General features: G+C 36.9%; 1 protein-coding gene across 1 annotated transcript in view; it reads left to right on the top strand.

Annotated features, from left to right (window-relative positions):
- Positions 1–18,564: 18,564 nt before the first annotated feature.
- GDAP2 (ganglioside induced differentiation associated protein 2) overlaps positions 18,565–22,439 on the top strand; it is a gene marked incomplete at its 5' end in the record, with an annotated part of 47,604 nt that continues 43,729 nt past the window's right edge. Inside the window, 2 exons of the mRNA XM_056554125.1 lie at positions 18,565–18,700; positions 20,664–20,740. Of these exons, the coding sequence (XP_056410100.1) occupies positions 18,565–18,700; positions 20,664–20,740 (213 nt within the window). The remainder of the gene's footprint in view (positions 18,701–20,663; positions 20,741–22,439) is intronic.

The raw sequence follows: 22,439 nt of genomic DNA, 5'->3' as shown, positions 1-22,439 counted from the left end.
TATATCCTACACTATATCCTATATACTATATCCTATACACTATATCCTATACACTATATCCTATACACTATATCCTATACACTATATCCTATATCCTATACACTATATCCTATACACTATATACTATATCCTATATACTATATCCTATATACTATACACTATATCCTATATCCTATACACTATATCCTATATCCTATACACTATATCCTATATACTATATCCTATATACTATACACTATATCCTATACACTATATCCTATATCCTATACACTATATCCTATACACTATATCCTATACACTATATCCTATACACTATATCCTATACACTATATCCTATACACTATATACTATATCCTATATACTATATCATATATACTATATCCTATATACTATATAATATACACTATATCCTATATACTATACACTATATATATACATTATATCCTATACACTATATCCTATACACTATACACTATATACTATATCCTATACACTATATCCTATATCCTATATACTATATCCTATATACTATATAATATACACTATATCCTATATACTATACACTATATATACACATTATATCCTATACACTATATCCTATACACTATATACTATACATTATATCCTATACACTATATCCTATACACTATATCCTATACACTATATACTATATCCTATATCCTGTACATTATATCCTATACACTATATACTATACACTATATACTATACATTATATCCTATACACTATATACTATATATTATATCCTATATACTATACACTATATCCTATATACTATACACTATATCCTATATACTATATACTATACACTATATCCTATATACTATATCCTATACACTATACGCTATATCCTATACACTATATCCTATACACTATATCCTATACACTATATCCTATACACTATATACTATATCCTATATACTATACACTATATACTATACACTATATCCTATACACTATACACTATATACTATACACTATATCCTATATACTATATATTATATATATACATTATATCCTATACACTATATCCTATACATTATATCCTATACACTATATCCTATACATTATATCCTATACACTATATACTATATCCTATACACTATATCCTATATCCTATACACTATATCCTATACACTATATCCTATACACTATACACTATATATATATACACTATATCCTATACACTATATCCTATACACTATATCCTATATCCTATACACTATATCCTATACATTATATCCTATATCCTATACACTATATCCTATACACTATATCCTATACACTATATCCTATACACTATATACTATATCCTATACATTATATCCTATATACTATACACTATATCCTATACATTATATCCTATACATTAAACCCTATATATATACATTATATCCTATACACTATATCCTATATATATACATTATATCCTATACACTATATCCTATACACTATATCCTATACACTATATCCTATACACTATACACTATATCCTATACATTATATCCTATATCCTATACACTATATCCTATATCCTATACACTATATCCTATACATTATATACTATACACTATATCCTATACATTATATCCTATACACTATATCCTATACACTATATCCTATACATTATATCCTATACACTATATCCTATACACTATATCCTATACACTATATCCTATACATTATATCCTATACACGATATCCTATATCCTATACACTATATCCTATACACTATATCCTATATCCTATACACTATATCCTATACATTATATCCTATATCCTATACATTATATCCTATATACTATATCCTATACATTATATCCTATACACTATATCCTATACATTATATCCTAAACATTATATCCTATACACTATATCCTGTACACTATATCCTGTACATTATATCCTATATCCTATATCCTGTACACTATATCCTATACATTATACCCTATATATATACATTATATCATATACACTATATCCTATACACTATACCCTATATATATACATTATATCCTATACACTATATCCTATACACTATATCCTATACATTATATCCTATATATATACACTATATCCTATACACTATATCCTATACACTATATCCTATACACTATATCCTATACATTATATCCTATACACTATATCCTATACACTATACGCTATACATTATATCCTATACACTATATACTATACACTATATACTATACACTATATCCTATACACTATATCCTATATACTATATCCTATACACTATATCCTATACACTATATCCTATACATTATATCCTATACACTATATCCTATACATTCTATCCTATACACTATATCCTATACATTATATCCTATACATTATATCCTATACACTATATACTATACACTATATACTATACACTATATACTATACACTATATCCTATATACTATACACTATATCCTATACATTATATCCTATATACTATACATTATATCCTATACATTATACCCTATACACTATATCCTATATATAAACATTATATCCTATACACTATATCCTATACATTATATCCTATACACTATATCCTATACATTATATCCTATATATATATATACATTATATCCTATACACTATATCCTATACACTATATCCTATACACTATATCCTATACATTATATCCTATACACTATATCCTATACACTATATCCTATACACTATATCCTATACACTATATCCTATACACTATATATATATATATACACTATATCCTATACACTATATCCTATACACTATATCCTATACACTATATCCTATACACTATATCGTATACACTATATCCTATACATTATACCCTATACATTATACACTATACCCTATACATTATATCCTATACACTATATCCTATACACTATATACTATATACTATATCCTATACACTATATCCTATACATTATATACTATACACTATATCCTATACATTATATCCTATACACTATCCTATACATTATATCCTATATACTATACACTATATCCTATACATTATATACTATATACTATACACTATATCCTATACACTATATCCTATACACTATATCCTATACACTATATCCTATACATTATATCCTATACACTATATCCTATATATAAACATTATATCCTATACATTATATCCTATACATTATATCCTATATATATATATTCATTATATCCTATACACTATATCCTATACACTATATCCTATATATATACACTATATCCTGTACACTATATCCTGTACACTATATCCTGTACACTATATCCTGTACATTATATCCTATATATATACATTATATCCTGTACACTATATCCTGTACACTATATCCTATACACTATATCCTATATATATACATTATATCCTATACACTATATCCTGTACACTATATCCTGTACATTATATCCTATACACTATATCCTATATATATACATTATATCCTATACACTATATCCTGTACACTATATCCTGTACACTATATCCTATACACTATACCCTATATATATACATTATATCCTATACATTATATCCTATACACTATATCCTATACATTATATCCTATACATTATATCCTATACACTATATCCTATATACGATATCCTATACATTATATCCTATACATTATATCCTATACATTATATCCTATACACTATATCCTATATATATATATATATATACACTATATCCTATACATTATATCCTATACACTATATCCTATACACTATATTCTATACATTATATCCTATACACTATATCCTATACATTATATCCTATACATTATATCCTATACACTATATCCTATATATATATATATATATACACTATATCCTATACATTATATCCTATACACTATATCCTATACACTATATCCTATACACTATATCCTATACACTATATCCTATACATTATATCCTATACACTATATCCTATACATTATATCCTATACACTATATCCTATACATTATATCCTATACACTATATCCTATATATATACATTATATCCTATACACTATATCCTGTACACTATATCCTGTACACTATATCCTGTACACTATATCCTATACATTATATCCTATACACTATATCCTATACATTATATCCTATACACTATATCCTATACACTATATCCTATATATATACATTAAATCCTATACACTATATCCTATATATATACACTATATCCTATACATTAAATCCTATTCACTATATCCTATACATTATATCCTATACACTATATCCTATACATTAAATCCTATACACTATATCCTATATATAAAAACTATATCCTATACATTATATCCTATACACTATATCCTATACACTATATCCTATACACTATATCCTGTACACTATATCCTCTACACTATATCCTGTACACTATATCCTATACACTATATCCTATATATATACACTATATCCTATACATTATATCCTATACATTAAATCCTATACACTATATCCTATACACTATATCCTATATATATACACTATATCCTATACATTATATCCTATACATTATATCCTATACACTATATCCTATACACTATATCCTATACACTATATCCTGTACACTATATCCTATACATTATATCCTATACACTATATCCTATACACTATATCCTGTACACTATATCCTATACACTATATCCTGTACACTATATCCTATACATTATATCCTATACACTATATCCTATACACTATATCCTATACACTATATCCTGTACACTATATCCTGTACACTATATCCTATACATTATATCCTATACACTATATCCTATACACTATATCCTATACACTATATCCTGTACACTATATCCTATACACTATATCCTATACATTATATCCTATACACTATATCCTATACATTATATCCTATACACTATATCCTATACACTATATCCTATACACTATATCCTATACATTATATCCTATACATTATATCCTATACACTATATCCTATACATTATATCCTATACACTATATCCTATACACTATATCCTATACACTATATCCTATACATTATATCCTATACACTATATCCTATACACTATATCCTATACACTATATCCTATACACTATATCCTATACACTATATCCTGTACATTATATCCTGTACACTATATCCTGTACACTATATCCTGTACATTATATCCTATACACTATATCCTATACACTATATCCTATACACTATATCCTATACACTATATCCTATACATTATATCCTATACACTATATCCTATACACTATATCCTATACACTATATCCTATACATTATATCCTATACACTATATCCTATACACTATATCCTATACACTATATCCTATACATTATATCCTATACACTATATCCTATACACTATATCCTATACACTATATCCTGTACACTATATCCTGTACATTATATCCTATACACTATATCCTAAACACTATATCCTATACATTATATCCTAAACATTATATCCTGTACACTATATCCTGTACATTATATCCTGTACACTATATCCTGTACACTATATCCTATACACTATATCCTATACACTATATCCTATACACTATATCCTATACACTATATCCTATACACTATATCCTATACATTATATCCTATACACTATATCCTATACACTATATCCTATACATTATATCCTGTACATTATATCCTATACATTATATCCTATACACTATATTCTATACCCTATATCCTATACCCTATATCCTATACACTATATTTTATACATTATATCCTATACACTATATCCTATACACTATATCCTATACATTATATCCTATACACTATATTCTATACATTATATCCTATACCCTATATCCTATACACTATATTCTATACATTATATCCTATACCCTATATCCTATACACTATATCCTATACACTATATCCTATACATTATATCCTATACACTATATCCTATACACTATATCCTATACACTATATCCTATACACTATATCCTATATATATATATACACTATATCCTATACATTATATCCTATACATTATATCCTATACATTATATCCTATACATTATATCCTATACATTATATCCTATACATTATATCCTATACACTATATCCTATACATTATATCCTATACATTATATCCTGTACACTATATCCTGTACACTATATCCTGTACACTATATCCTATACACTATATCCTATACACTATATCCTATACATTATATCCTATACATTATATCCTATACACTATATCCTATATACGATATCCTATACACTATATCCTATACACTATATCCTATACATTATATCCTATACACTATATCCTATACACTATATCCTATATATACATTAAATCCTATACACTTTATCCTATATATATACACTATATCCTATACATTATATCCTATACACTATATCCTATATATATATACACTATATCCTATACATTAAATCCTATACACTATATCCTATATATATACACTATATCCTATACACTATATCCTATACACTATATCCTATACACTATATCCTATACACTATATGCTGTACACTATATCCTGTACACTATATCCTGTACACTATATCCTGTACACTATATCCTATACATTATATCCTATTCATTATATCCTGTACATTATATCCTATACACTATATCCTATATATTATATCCTATACATTATATCCTGTACATTATATCCTGTACACTATATCCTGTACACTATATCCTATACACTATATCCTATACACTATATCCTATACACTATATCCTATACATTATATCCTATACACTATATCCTATACATTATATCCTATACACTATATCCTATACATTATATCCTGTACACTATATCCTCTACACTATATCCTGTACACTATATCCTGTACATTATATCCTATACACTATATATTATATATATACATTATATCCTATACACTATATCCTATACACTATATCCTATACACTATATCCTATACACTATATCCTATACACTATACACTATATCCTATACATTATATCCTATACACTATATCCTATACATTATATCCTATACACTATATCCTGTACACTATATCCTATACACTATATCCTATACATTATATCCTGTACACTATATCCTGTACATTATATCCTGTACACTATATCCTATACACTATATCCTATACACTATATCCTATACACTATATCCTATACACTATATCCTGTACACTATATCCTATACACTATATCCTATACACTATATCCTATACACTATATCCTATACATTATATCCTGTACACTATATCCTGTACACTATATCCTATATACTATATCCTGTACATTATATCCTATACACTATACACTATATCCTATACATTATATCCTATACACTATATCCTATACATTATATCCTATACACTATATCCTATACACTATATCCTATACACTATATCCTATGCCCTATATCCTATACATTATATCCTATACACTATATCCTATACACTATATCCTATACACTATATCCTATACATTATATACTATACATTATATCCTATACACTATATCCTATACATTATTTCCTATATATATATACATTATATCCTATACACTATATCCTATACACTATATCCTATACACTATATCCTATACACTATATCCTATACATTATATCCTATACACTATATCCTATACACTATATCCTATACATTATATCCTGTACACTATATCCTATACATTATATCCTATACACTATATCCTATACACTATATCCTATACATTATATCCTATACACTATATCCTATACATTATATCCTATACATTATATCCTGTACACTATATCCTATACATTATATCCTTTACACTATATCCTATACATTATATCCTATACACTTTATCCTATACATTATATCCTATATATATATACATTATATCCTATACACTATATCCTATACATTATATCCTGTACATTATATCCTATACACTATATCCTATACATTATATCCTATATATTATATCCTATATATATACATTATATCCTATACACTATATCCTGTACATTATATCCTGTACATTATATCCTGTACATTATATCCTGTACACTATATCCTATACATTATATCCTGTACATTATATCCTATACATTATATCCTATACATTATATCCTATATATATACATTATATCCTATACACTATATCCTGTACACTATATCCTATACATTATATATTATATATATATATATATACATTATATCCTATACATTATATCCTATATACTATACACTATATCCTATACATTATATCCTATACACTATATCCTATATATATTTACATTATATCCTATACACTATATCCTATATATATACATTATATCCTATACACTATATCCTATATATTATATCCTACACACTATATCATATATATATATATATATACATTATATCCTATACACTATATCCTATATATATACATTATATCCTATACACTATATCCTATATATATACACACTATATCCTATACACTATATCCTATACATTATATCCTATACATTATATCCTATACACTATATCCTATACATTATATCCTATACATTATATCCTATACACTATATCCTATACACTATATCCTATACACTATATCCTATACACTATATCCTATACATTATATCCTATACACTATATCCTATACATTATATCCTATACACTATATCCTATACATTATATCCTATACACTATATCCTATACACTATATCCTATACATTATATCCTATACATTATATCCTATACACTATATGATCTTATATCCTGTATATATATACATTATATCCTATACACTATATCCTATACATTATATCCTATACATTATATCCTATACACTATATGATCTTATATCCTGTATATATATACATTATATCCTATACACTATATGATCTTATATCCTGTATATAGACATTATATCCTATACACTATATGATCTTATATCCTATATATATATACATTATATCCTATACACTATATGGTCTTATATCCTATATATATATATATACATTATATCCTATACACTATATGGTCTTATATCCTATATATATATATATATATATATACATTATATCCTATACACTATATCCTATATATATACGTTATATCCTATACACTATATGGTCTTATATCCTATATATATATATACGTTATATCCTATACACTATATGGTCTTATATCCTATATATATATACGTTATATCCTATACACTATATGGTCTTATATCCTATATTTATATACGTTATATCCTATACACTGTATGATCTTATATCCTATATATATATATATATATATATATATATATATATATATATACATACATTGTAACCTATACACTATATGGTCTTATATCCTGTATATATACATTATATCCTATACACTATATGGTCTTATATCCTATATATATATATATATATATACGTTATATCCTATACACTGTATGATCTTATATCCTATATATATACATTGTAACCTATACACTATATGGTCTTATATCCTGTATATATACATTATATCCTATACACTGTATGATCTTATATCCTATATATATACATTGTATCCTTTATTGTTACATTGTATCCTGTTTACTAGATGTTTGCTCTTATTTTGTCCTATTATTTCCTGTTCCTCTCTTATTCCGGGTTTGTCTTCCCCGTTGCGTTTCCTTCTTGTTACGTTGTATTCTCCTGATCTGGATATAACGCTCCTCTGTATAGATTTGATGTTATTTTATCTGTATAGAAATAATCTCCTTTAGGAAACGTTCACATGGCCGGATCTTCTGGATGTTTCCCGCTGGGGGTTTAGGTCACGGCCTAAACCCCCAGAAGATCCGTCCGTGTGAACGTTCCCTCATACCAGTGTTTCCAAACCAGTGTGCCTCCAGCTGTTGCAAAACAACAAATTCCAGCCTTTGGCTGTCAAGGCATGATGGGAGTTGTAGTTTTGCAACAGCTGGAGGCACACTGGTTGGGAAACACTGCCTTTAAAGTTCATTCTCTTTGAATTTTCTTAGTATTTCTCTAGAATTACCTTTACCTCATTTGTGTGTTTTGTCCTATAAGTGTCATGTGACCTATATACCAGGAGGAGGCGCTGCAGACCATCTTTTCTCCCCCCCCTTTATGTGTTTTGTCCTATAAGTGTCATGTGACCTATATACCAGGAGGAGGCGCTGCAGACCATCTTTTCTCCCCCCCCTTTATGTGTTTTGTCCTATAAGTGTCATGTGACCTATATACCAGGAGGTGGCACTGCAGACCATCTTTTCTCCCCCCCCTGTTGTGTGTTTTATCCTATAAGTGTCATGTTACCTTTATACCAGGAGGTGGCGCTGCAGACCATCTTTTCTCCCCCCCCTTTATGTGTTTTGTCCTATAAGTGTCATGTTACCTTTATACCAGGAGGTGGCGCTGCAGACCATCTTTTCTCCCCCCCATTTATGTGTTTTGTCCTATAAGTGTCATGTTACCTATATACCAGGAGGAGGCGCTGCAGACCATCTTTTCTCCCCCTGTTGTTTTATCCTATAAGTGTCATGTGACCTATATACCAGGAGGTGGCGCTGTAGACCATCTTTTCTCCCCCTGTTGTTTTATCCTATAAGTGTCATGTGACCTATATACCAGGAGGAGGCGCTGCAGACCATCTTTTCTCCCCCCCCTTTATGTGTTTTATCCTATAAGTGTCATGTTACCTTTATACCAGGAGGTGGCGCTGCAGACCATCTTTTCTCCCCCCTTTATGTGTTTTGTCCTATAAGTGTCATGTGACCTATATACCAGGAGGAGGCGCTGCAGACCATCTTTTCTCCTCCTGTTGTGTGTTTTGTCCTATAAGTGTCATGTGACCTATATACCAGCAGGTGGCGCTGCAGACCATCTTTTCTCCCCCCTTTATGTGTTTTGTCCTATAAGTGTCATGTGACCTATATACCAGGAGGAGGCGCTGCAGACCATCTTTTCTCCCCCTGTTGTGTGTTGTGTCCTATAAGTGTCATGTGACCTATATACCAGGAGGTGGCGCTGCAGACCATCTTTTCTCCCCCCCCTTTATGTGTTTTATCCTATAAGTGTCATGTTACCTATATACCAGGAGGTGGCGCTGCAGACCATCTTTTCTCCCCCCCCTTTATGTGTTTTGTCCTATAAGTGTCATGTTACCTTTATACCAGGAGGTGGCGCTGCAGACCATCTTTTCTCCCCCCCATTTATGTGTTTTGTCCTATAAGTGTCATGTTACCTATATACCAGGAGGAGGCGCTGCAGACCATCTTTTCTCCCCCTGTTGTTTTATCCTATAAGTGTCATGTGACCTATATACCAGGTGGTGGCGCTGTAGACCATCTTTTCTCCCCCTGTTGTTTTATCCTATAAGTGTCATGTGACCTATATACCAGGAGGAGGCGCTGCAGACCATCTTTTCTCCCCCCCCTTTATGTGTTTTATCCTATAAGTGTCATGTTACCTTTATACCAGGAGGTGGCGCTGCAGACCATCTTTTCTCCCCCCTTTATGTGTTTTGTCCTATAAGTGTCATGTGACCTATATACCAGGAGGAGGCGCTGCAGACCATCTTTTCTCCTCCTGTTGTGTTTTGTCCTATAAGTGTCATGTTACCTTTATACCAGGAGGTGGCGCTGCAGACCATCTTTTCTCCCCCCTTTATGTGTTTTGTCCTATAAGTGTCATGTGACCTATATACCAGGAGGAGGCGCTGCAGACCATCTTTTCTCCCCCTGTTGTGTGTTGTGTCCTATAAGTGTCATGTGACCTATATACCAGGAGGTGGCGCTGCAGACCATCTTTTCTCCCCCTGTTGTGTTTTGTCCTATAAGTGTCATGTTACCTATATACCAGGAGGTGGCGCTGCAGACCATCTTTTCTCCCCCTGTTGTGTGTTTTGTCCTATAAGTGTCATGTTACCTATATACCAGGAGGTGGCGCTGCAGACCATCTTTTCTCCCCCTGTTGTGTGTTTTATCCTATAAGTGTCATGTGACCTATATACCAGGAGGAGGTGCTGCAGACCATCTTTTCTCCCCCTGTTGTGTGTTTTGTCCTATAAGTGTCATGTTACCTATATACCAGGAGGTGGCGCTGCAGACCATCTTTTCTCCCCCCCTTTATGTGTTTTGTCCTATAAGTGTCATGTGACCTATATACCAGGAGGAGGCGCTGCAGACCATCTTTTCTCTCCCCCTTTATGTGTTTTGTCCTATAAGTGTCATGTGACCTATATACCAGGAGGAGGCGCTGCAGACCATCTTTTCTCCCCCTGTTGTGTGTTTTGTCCTATAAGTGTCATGTGACCTATATACCAGGAGGTGGCGCTGCAGACCATCTTTTCTCCCCCTGTTGTGTGTTTTGTCCTATAAGTGTCATGTGACCTATATACCAGCAGGTGGCGCTGCAGACCATCTTTTCTCCCCCCCCTTTATGTGTTTTGTCCTATAAGTGTCATGTGACCTATATACCAGGAGGAGGCGCTGCAGACCATCTTTTCTCCCCCTGTTGTGTGTTTTGTCCTATAAGTGTCATGTTACCTATATACCAGGAGGTGGCGCTGCAGACCATCTTTTCTCCCCCCCCTTTATGTGTTTTGTCCTATAAGTGTCATGTTACCTTTATACCAGGAGGTGGCGCTGCAGACCATCTTTTCTCCCCCCCCTTTATGTGTTTTATCCTATAAGTGTCATGTTACCTATATACCAGGAGGTGGCGCTGCAGACCATCTTTTCTCCCCCCCATTTATGTGTTTTGTCCTATAAGTGTCATGTTACCTATATACCAGGAGGAGGCGCTGCAGACCATCTTTTCTCCCCCTGTTGTGTGTTTTGTCCTATAAGTGTCATGTGACCTATATACCAGGAGGAGGCGCTGCAGACCATCTTTTCTCCCCCCCCTTTATGTGTTTTGTCCTATAAGTGTCATGTGACCTATATACCAGCAGGTGGCGCTGCAGACCATCTTTTCTCCCCCTGTTGTGTGTTTTGTCCTATAAGTGTCATGTTACCTATATACCAGGAGGAGGCGCTGCAGACCATCTTTTCTCCCCCTGTTGTGTGTTGTGTCCTATAAGTGTCATGTGACCTATATACCAGGAGGTGGCGCTGCAGACCATCTTTTCCCCCCCCCCTTTATGTGTTTTGTCCTATAAGTGTCATGTGACCTATATACCAGGAGGAGGCGCTGCAGACCATCTTTTCTCCCCCTGTTGTGTGTTTTGTCCTATAAGTGTCATGTTACCTATATACCAGGAGGTGGCGCTGCAGACCATCTTTTCTCCCCCCCTTTATGTGTTTTGTCCTATAAGTGTCATGTGACCTATATACCAGGAGGAGGCGCTGCAGACCATCTTTTCTCCCCCTGTTGTGTTGTGTTTTATCCTATAAGTGTCATGTGACCTATATACCAGGAGGTGGCGCTGCAGACCATCTTTTCTCCCCCCCCTTTATGTGTTTTGTCCTATAAGTGTCATGTGACCTATATACCAGGAGGAGGCGCTGCAGACCATCTTTTCTCCCCCTGTTGTGTGTTTTATCCTATAAGTGTCATGTGACCTATATACCAGGAGGTGGCGCTGCAGACCATCTTTTCTCCCCCTGTTGTGTGTTTTGTCCTATGTGTCATGTGACCTATATACCAGGAGGTGGCGCTGCAGACCATCTTTTCTCCCCCTGTTGTGTGTTTTATCCTATAAGTGTCATGTTACCTATATACCAGGAGGAGGCGCTGCAGACCATCTTTTCTCCCCCCCTTTATGTGTTTTATCCTATAAGTGTCATGTTACCTATATACCAGGAGGAGGCGCTGCAGACCATCTTTTCTCCCCCTGTTGTGTGTTGTGTCCTATAAGTGTCATGTGACCTATATACCAGGAGGAGGCGCTGCAGACCATCTTTTCTCCCCCTGTTGTGTGTTTTGTCCTATAAGTGTCATGTGACCTATATACCAGGAGGTGGCGCTGCAGACCATCTTTTCTCCCCCTGTTGTGTTTTATCCTATAAGTGTCATGTGACCTATATACCAGGAGGAGGCGCTGCAGACCATCTTTTCTCCCCCTGTTGTGTGTTTTGTCCTATAAGTGTCATGTGACCTATATACCAGGAGGAGGCGCTGCAGACCATCTTTTCTCCCCCTGTTGTGTGTTTTGTCCTATAAGTGTCATGTGACCTATATACCAGGAGGTGGCGCTGCAGACCATCTTTTCTCCCCCTGTTGTGTGTTTTGTCCTATAAGTGTCATGTGACCTATATACCAGGAGGTGGCGCTGCAGACCATCTTTTCTCCCCCTGTTGTGTGTTTTGTCCTATAAGTGTCATGTGACCTATATACCAGCAGGTGGCGCTGCAGACCATCTTTTCTCCCCCCCCTTTATGTGTTTTGTCCTATAAGTGTCATGTGACCTATATACCAGGAGGAGGCGCTGCAGACCATCTTTTCTCCCCCTGTTGTGTGTTTTGTCCTATAAGTGTCATGTGACCTATATACCAGGAGGAGGCGCTGCAGACCATCTTTTCTCCCCCTGTTGTGTGTTTTGTCCTATAAGTGTCATGTGACCTATATACCAGCAGGTGGCGCTGCAGACCATCTTTTCTCCCCCTGTTGTGTGTTTTGTCCTATAAGTGTCATGTGACCTATATACCAGGAGGAGGCGCTGCAGACCATCTTTTCTCCCCCTGTTGTGTTTTATCCTATAAGTGTCATGTGACCTATATACCAGGAGGAGGCGCTGCAGACCATCTTTTCTCCTCCTGTTGTGTGTTTTGTCCTATAAGTGTCATGTGACCTATATACCAGGAGGAGGCGCTGCAGACCATCTTTTCTCCCCCTTTTATGTGTTTTATCCTATAAGTGTCATGTGACCTATATACCAGGAGGTGGCGCTGCAGACCATCTTTTCTCCCCCTGTTGTGTGTTTTGTCCTATAAGTGTCATGTGACCTATATACCAGGAGGTGGCGCTGCAGACCATCTTTTCTCCCCCTGTTGTGTTTTATCCTATAAGTGTCATGTGACCTATATACCAGGAGGAGGCGCTGCAGACCATCTTTTCTCCCCCTGTTGTGTGTTTTGTCCTATAAGTGTCATGTGACCTATATACCAGGAGGTGGCGCTGCAGACCATCTTTTCTCCCCCTGTTGTGTGTTTTGTCCTATAAGTGTCATGTGACCTATATACCAGGAGGTGGCGCTGCAGACCATCTTTTCTCCCCCTGTTGTGTGTTTTGTCCTATAAGTGTCATGTGACCTATATACCAGGAGGAGGCGCTGCAGACCATCTTTTCTCCCCCTGTTGTGTTTTATCCTATAAGTGTCATGTGACCTATATACCAGGAGGAGGCGCTGCAGACCATCTTTTCTCCCCCTGTTGTGTGTTTTGTCCTATAAGTGTCATGTGACCTATATACCAGGAGGAGGCGCTGCAGACCATCTTTTCTCCCCCTGTTGTGTGTTTTGTCCTATAAGTGTCATGTGACCTATATACCAGCAGGTGGCGCTGCAGACCATCTTTTCTCCCCCTGTTGTGTGTTTTGTCCTATAAGTGTCATGTGACCTATATACCAGGAGGAGGCGCTGCAGACCATCTTTTCTCCCCCTGTTGTGTTTTATCCTATAAGTGTCATGTGACCTATATACCAGGAGGAGGCGCTGCAGACCATCTTTTCTCCTCCTGTTGTGTGTTTTGTCCTATAAGTGTCATGTGACCTATATACCAGGAGGAGGCGCTGCAGACCATCTTTTCTCCCCCTTTTATGTGTTTTATCCTATAAGTGTCATGTGACCTATATACCAGGAGGTGGCGCTGCAGACCATCTTTTCTCCCCCTGTTGTGTGTTTTGTCCTATAAGTGTCATGTGACCTATATACCAGGAGGTGGCGCTGCAGACCATCTTTTCTCCCCCTGTTGTGTTTTATCCTATAAGTGTCATGTGACCTATATACCAGGAGGAGGCGCTGCAGACCATCTTTTCTCCCCCTGTTGTGTGTTTTATCCTATAAGTGTCATGTGACCTATATACCAGGAGGTGGCGCTGCAGACCATCTTTTCTCCCCCTGTTGTGTGTTTTGTCCTATAAGTGTCATGTGACCTATATACCAGGAGGTGGCGCTGCAGACCATCTTTTCTCCTCCTGTTGTGTTTTGTCCTATAAGTGTCATGTTACCTATATACCAGGAGGAGGCGCTGCAGACCATCTTTTCTCCCCCCCTTTATGTGTTTTATCCTATAAGTGTCATGTGACCTATATACCAGGAGGAGGCGCTGCAGACCATCTTTTCTCCCCCCCTTTATGTGTTTTATCCTATAAGTGTCATGTTACCTATATACCAGGAGGTGGCGCTGCAGACCATCTTTTCTCCTCCTGTTGTGTTTTGTCCTATAAGTGTCATGTGACCTATATACCAGGAGGAGGCGCTGCAGACCATCTTTTCTCCCCCTGTTGTGTGTTTTGTCCTATAAGTGTCATGTGACCTATATACCAGCAGGTGGCGCTGCAGACCATCTTTTCTCCCCCTGTTGTGTGTTTTGTCCTATAAGTGTCATGTGACCTATATACCAGGAGGAGGCGCTGCAGACCATCTTTTCTCCCCCTGTTGTGTTTTATCCTATAAGTGTCATGTGACCTATATACCAGGAGGAGGCGCTGCAGACCATCTTTTCTCCTCCTGTTGTGTGTTTTGTCCTATAAGTGTCATGTGACCTATATACCAGGAGGAGGCGCTGCAGACCATCTTTTCTCCCCCTTTTATGTGTTTTATCCTATAAGTGTCATGTGACCTATATACCAGGAGGTGGCGCTGCAGACCATCTTTTCTCCCCCTGTTGTGTGTTTTGTCCTATAAGTGTCATGTGACCTATATACCAGGAGGTGGCGCTGCAGACCATCTTTTCTCCCCCTGTTGTGTTTTATCCTATAAGTGTCATGTGACCTATATACCAGGAGGAGGCGCTGCAGACCATCTTTTCTCCCCCTGTTGTGTGTTTTGTCCTATAAGTGTCATGTGACCTATATACCAGGAGGTGGCGCTGCAGACCATCTTTTCTCCCCCTGTTGTGTGTTTTGTCCTATAAGTGTCATGTGACCTATATACCAGGAGGTGGCGCTGCAGACCATCTTTTCTCCCCCTGTTGTGTGTTTTGTCCTATAAGTGTCATGTGACCTATATACCAGGAGGAGGCGCTGCAGACCATCTTTTCTCCCCCTGTTGTGTTTTATCCTATAAGTGTCATGTGACCTATATACCAGGAGGAGGCGCTGCAGACCATCTTTTCTCCCCCTGTTGTGTGTTTTGTCCTATAAGTGTCATGTGACCTATATACCAGGAGGAGGCGCTGCAGACCATCTTTTCTCCCCCTGTTGTGTGTTTTGTCCTATAAGTGTCATGTGACCTATATACCAGCAGGTGGCGCTGCAGACCATCTTTTCTCCCCCTGTTGTGTGTTTTGTCCTATAAGTGTCATGTGACCTATATACCAGGAGGAGGCGCTGCAGACCATCTTTTCTCCCCCTGTTGTGTTTTATCCTATAAGTGTCATGTGACCTATATACCAGGAGGAGGCGCTGCAGACCATCTTTTCTCCTCCTGTTGTGTGTTTTGTCCTATAAGTGTCATGTGACCTATATACCAGGAGGAGGCGCTGCAGACCATCTTTTCTCCCCCTTTTATGTGTTTTATCCTATAAGTGTCATGTGACCTATATACCAGGAGGTGGCGCTGCAGACCATCTTTTCTCCCCCTGTTGTGTGTTTTGTCCTATAAGTGTCATGTGACCTATATACCAGGAGGTGGCGCTGCAGACCATCTTTTCTCCCCCTGTTGTGTTTTATCCTATAAGTGTCATGTGACCTATATACCAGGAGGAGGCGCTGCAGACCATCTTTTCTCCCCCTGTTGTGTGTTTTATCCTATAAGTGTCATGTGACCTATATACCAGGAGGTGGCGCTGCAGACCATCTTTTCTCCCCCTGTTGTGTGTTTTGTCCTATAAGTGTCATGTGACCTATATACCAGGAGGTGGCGCTGCAGACCATCTTTTCTCCTCCTGTTGTGTTTTGTCCTATAAGTGTCATGTTACCTATATACCAGGAGGAGGCGCTGCAGACCATCTTTTCTCCCCCCCTTTATGTGTTTTATCCTATAAGTGTCATGTGACCTATATACCAGGAGGAGGCGCTGCAGACCATCTTTTCTCCCCCCCTTTATGTGTTTTATCCTATAAGTGTCATGTTACCTATATACCAGGAGGTGGCGCTGCAGACCATCTTTTCTCCTCCTGTTGTGTTTTGTCCTATAAGTGTCATGTGACCTATATACCAGGAGGAGGCGCTGCAGACCATCTTTTCTCCCCCTGTTGTGTGTTGTGTCCTATAAGTGTCATGTGACCTATATACCAGGAGGTGGCGCTGCAGACCATCTTTTCTCCCCCCCTTTATGTGTTTTGTCCTATAAGTGTCATGTGACCTATATACCAGGAGGTGGCGCTGCAGACCATCTTTTCTCCCCCCCTTTATGTGTTTTGTCCTATAAGTGTCATGTGACCTATATACCAGGAGGAGGCGCTGCAGACCATCTTTTCACCCCGTTGTGTCTTGTGCAGGGAGCAGGCCGTGTCCTCGGTGGGCTTCTGTGTTATCAGCACTCAGAAGAGGGGCTACCCCCTGGAAGATGCCACGCACATTGCCTTACGTAAGTGTCCCGCAGAGCATTGCACCTCTTATTGACATTACAAAGATAATCATCATGCAGTGTTTCCCAACCAGGGTGCCTCCAGCTGTTGCAATACTACAACTCCCAGCATGCCCGGACAGCCAAAGGCTGTCCGGGCATGCTGGGAGTTGTAGATTTGCAACAGCTGGAGGCACCCTGGTTGGGAAACACCTATCTGGTATTTGAAAAGCTGAAGTCAGGAAGTTAAACAATTTGCGCAACTCTAATTGACTTTAACCCCTTAAGGACGCAGGACGTAAATGTACGTCCTGGTGCAGTGGTACTTAACGCACCAGGACGTACATTTTCGTCCTATACATAACCGCGGGCATCGGAGCTGATCGCAGCTGATCGCAGCTGCTGATTGCATCTCGCGGGCGTCCGCCATTAACCCCTCAGATGCCGGGATCAATACAGATCCCGGCATGTGCGGCAGCACGCGATTTCAATGAATGATCTGATCGCCCGCAGCGCTGCTGCGGGGATCCGATCATTCAGAACGCCGCACGGAGGTCCCCTCACCTGCCTCTGTCCACTATTCAAGTGTAAAAAAAAAAATGTAAAAAGTAAAAGTAAAAAAAAAGTGAAAAATCCCCTCCCCCAATAAAAAAGTAAAACGTCCGTTTTTTCCTATTTTACCCCCAAAAAGCGTAAAAAATAAATTTAATAGACATATTTGGTATCGCCGCGTGCGTAAATGCCCGAACTATTAAAATAAAATGTTATTGATCCGGTACGGTGAACGGCGTGAACGTAAAAAAAAAAAATAAAAGTCAAAAATTGCTACTTTTTTAATACATTTTATTTAAAAAAAAATTATAAAAAATTTCATAAAAGTTTTTTATATGCAAATGTGGTATCAAAAAAAAGTACAGATCACGGCGCAAAAAATGAGCCCTCATACCGCCGTTTATACGGAAAAATAAAAAAGTTAGAGGTCATCAAAATAAAGGGATTATAAACGTACTCATTTGGTTAAAAAGTTTGTGATTTTTTTTTAAGCGCAACAATAATATAAAAGTATATAATCATGGGTATCATTTTAATCGTATTGACCCTCAGAATAAAGAACACACGTCATTTTTACCATAAATTGTACGGCGTGAAATCGAAACCTTCCAAAATTAGCAAAATTGCGCTTTTTTAAAAAAAAAAATCCCCACAAAAAGTGTTTTTTGTTTGCGCCATACATTTTATGATATAATGAGTGATGTCATTACAACGGACAACTGGTCGCGCAAAAAACAAGGGGTACTCCGGTTAAAAAAAATTTTTTTTAATGAACTGGTGCCAGAAAGTTAAACAGATTTGTAAAAGACTTCTATTAAAAAATCTTAATCCTTCCTGTACTTATTAGCAGCTGTATGCTACAGAGGAAATTCTTTTCTTTTTGAATTTCTTTTTTGTTTTGTCCACAGTGCTCTCTGCTGACACCTGATGCCCGTATCAGGAACTGTCCAGAGCAGGAGAAAATCCTCATAGCAAACCTCTCCTGCTCTGGACAGTTCCTGACACGGACAGAGGTGTCAGCAGAGAGCACTGTGGACAAGACAAAAAAGAAATTCAAAAAGAAAATAATTTCCTCTGTAGCATACAGCTGCTAATAAGTAAAGGAAGGATTAAGATTATTTAATAGAAGTCATTTACAAATCTGTTTAACTTTCTGGCACCAGTTGATTTAACAAAAAAAAATATATGTTTTCCACCGGAGTACCCCTTTAATGGGATTTGCGCATAGATCGTCACCCTGCACGATACTCCAGGAGTTCAGTAAACACCGCGGTTCGCCGAACTACGCAAATTGCTTAACTTCCCATCTTTAGCTGCTTTTCCGACCGTGTCCAGACAAAACCTTTAATTTATGAGCGCAGGACATCGCACCGGACGTAGAGTGCAGAGCATTACACTGTTGCCGTCCTCATTGTCTTGTCCGTTTTTTCAGGCACAGTGCGGAGGTTCCTGGAGTCGCACGGTTCGGCGCTGGATAAAGTGGTGTTCGCGGTGACGGAGCAGGAAGAGGTTCGGTCTTTGGCCCCTTTCTTGTAGTTTCTCATATCCTTGTACAATGTCACGCCCCCTCCCATAGACTTGCATTGAGGGGGCGGGGCTATGAGATCACAAGCTCCCGACACTGGCTCTAAGCATTCGGAGTACCCCTTTAAAAATAAAATCCATTTCACCTGGTGGCTATAAACCCCACAAAAGAAAAATAACTCTCGTCATTTGTTGATAAACTGCAGGAGGGACTCCAGGGTAAAATACGTAAAATACTTCGCCCTCTGTGGGGGTAAGTTCTGTGTAAAAGGCGCCGTGAACAGCTGATTCCAACATTTACGACAAAATTACTAAAAACATGCGCCAAATGATAAATTCAGCGCACGTCCGCAAAAAAAAACAAAGCGAAAAAAAAAGGGTAAAAAGAAACTTTCAAAAGACAAAACTGATAAATAATAATAATAATGAGAGAAAAAAATCCATAAAATCACATTGTCTGATTATTAAAGAATTTATTTGTAAATTATGGTGGAAAATAAGTATTTGGTGAATAAGAAAAGTTCCTCTCAATACTTTGTTATATCCCCTTTGTTGGCAATGACAGAGGTCACATGTTTTCTGTCTTCACAAGGTTCTCACACTCTGTTGTTGGTATTTTGGCCCATTCCTCCATGCAGATCTCCTCTAGAGCAGTGATGTTTTGGGGCTGTCGCTGGGCAACATGGACTTTCAACTCCCTCCAAAGGTTTTCTATGGGGTTGAGATCTGGAGACTGGCTAGGCCACTCCAGGACCTTGAAATGCTTCTTATGAAGCCACTCCTTCATTGCCCAGGCGGTGTGTTTGGGATCATTGTCATGATGAAAGACGCAGCCATGTTTCATCTTCAATGCCCTTGCTGATGGAAGGAGGTTTTCACTCAGAATCTCACGATACATGGCCCCATTCATTCTTTCCTTTACACAGATCAGTCGTCCTGGTCCCTTAGCTGAAAAACAGCCCCAAAGTATGATGTTTCCACCCCCATGCTTCACAGTAGGTATGGTGTTCTTTGGATGCATCTCAGCATTCTTTCTCCTCCAAAGAGGACAAGTTGAGTTTGTACCAAAAAGTTCTACTTTGGTTTCATCTGACCATATGACATTCTCCCAATCCTCTTCTGGATCATCCAAATGCTCTCTAGCAAACTTCAGACAGGCCCGGGCATGTACTGGCTTAAGCAGGGGGGACACGTCTGGCACTGCATGATTTGAGTCCCTGGCAGTGTAGTGTGTTACTGATGGAAGCCTTTGTTACTTTGGTCCCAGCTTTCTGCAGGTCATTCACTAGGTCCCCCCGTGTGGTTCTGGGATTTTTTCTTGTGATCCTTTTGACACCACGGGGTGAGATCTTGCATGGAGCCCCAGATGGAGGGAGATGATCATTGGTCTTGTACGTCTTCCATTTTCTAATAATTGCTCCCACAGTTGATTTCTTCACACCAAGCTGCTTGCCTATTGCAGATTCAGTCTTCCCAGCCTGGTGCAGGTCTACAATGTTGTTTCTGGTGTCCTTCGACAGCTCTTTGGTCTTGGCCATAAGGGAGTTTGGAGTGTGACTGTTTGAGGTTGTGGACAGGTGTCTTTTATACTGATAACAAGTTCAAACAGGATCCATTAATACAGGTAACGAGTGGAGGACAGAGGAGACTCTTAACTGGTTGACGACCATGGACGTCTCTACTC

Source organism: Hyla sarda, unplaced genomic scaffold, assembly GCF_029499605.1.
Source record: "Hyla sarda isolate aHylSar1 unplaced genomic scaffold, aHylSar1.hap1 scaffold_569, whole genome shotgun sequence".
Classification (NCBI taxonomy): Eukaryota; Metazoa; Chordata; class Amphibia; order Anura; family Hylidae; genus Hyla; species Hyla sarda.
The sequence above is the reverse complement of the archived record's forward strand: the minus strand, read 5'-3'. Positions and strand labels throughout refer to the sequence as shown.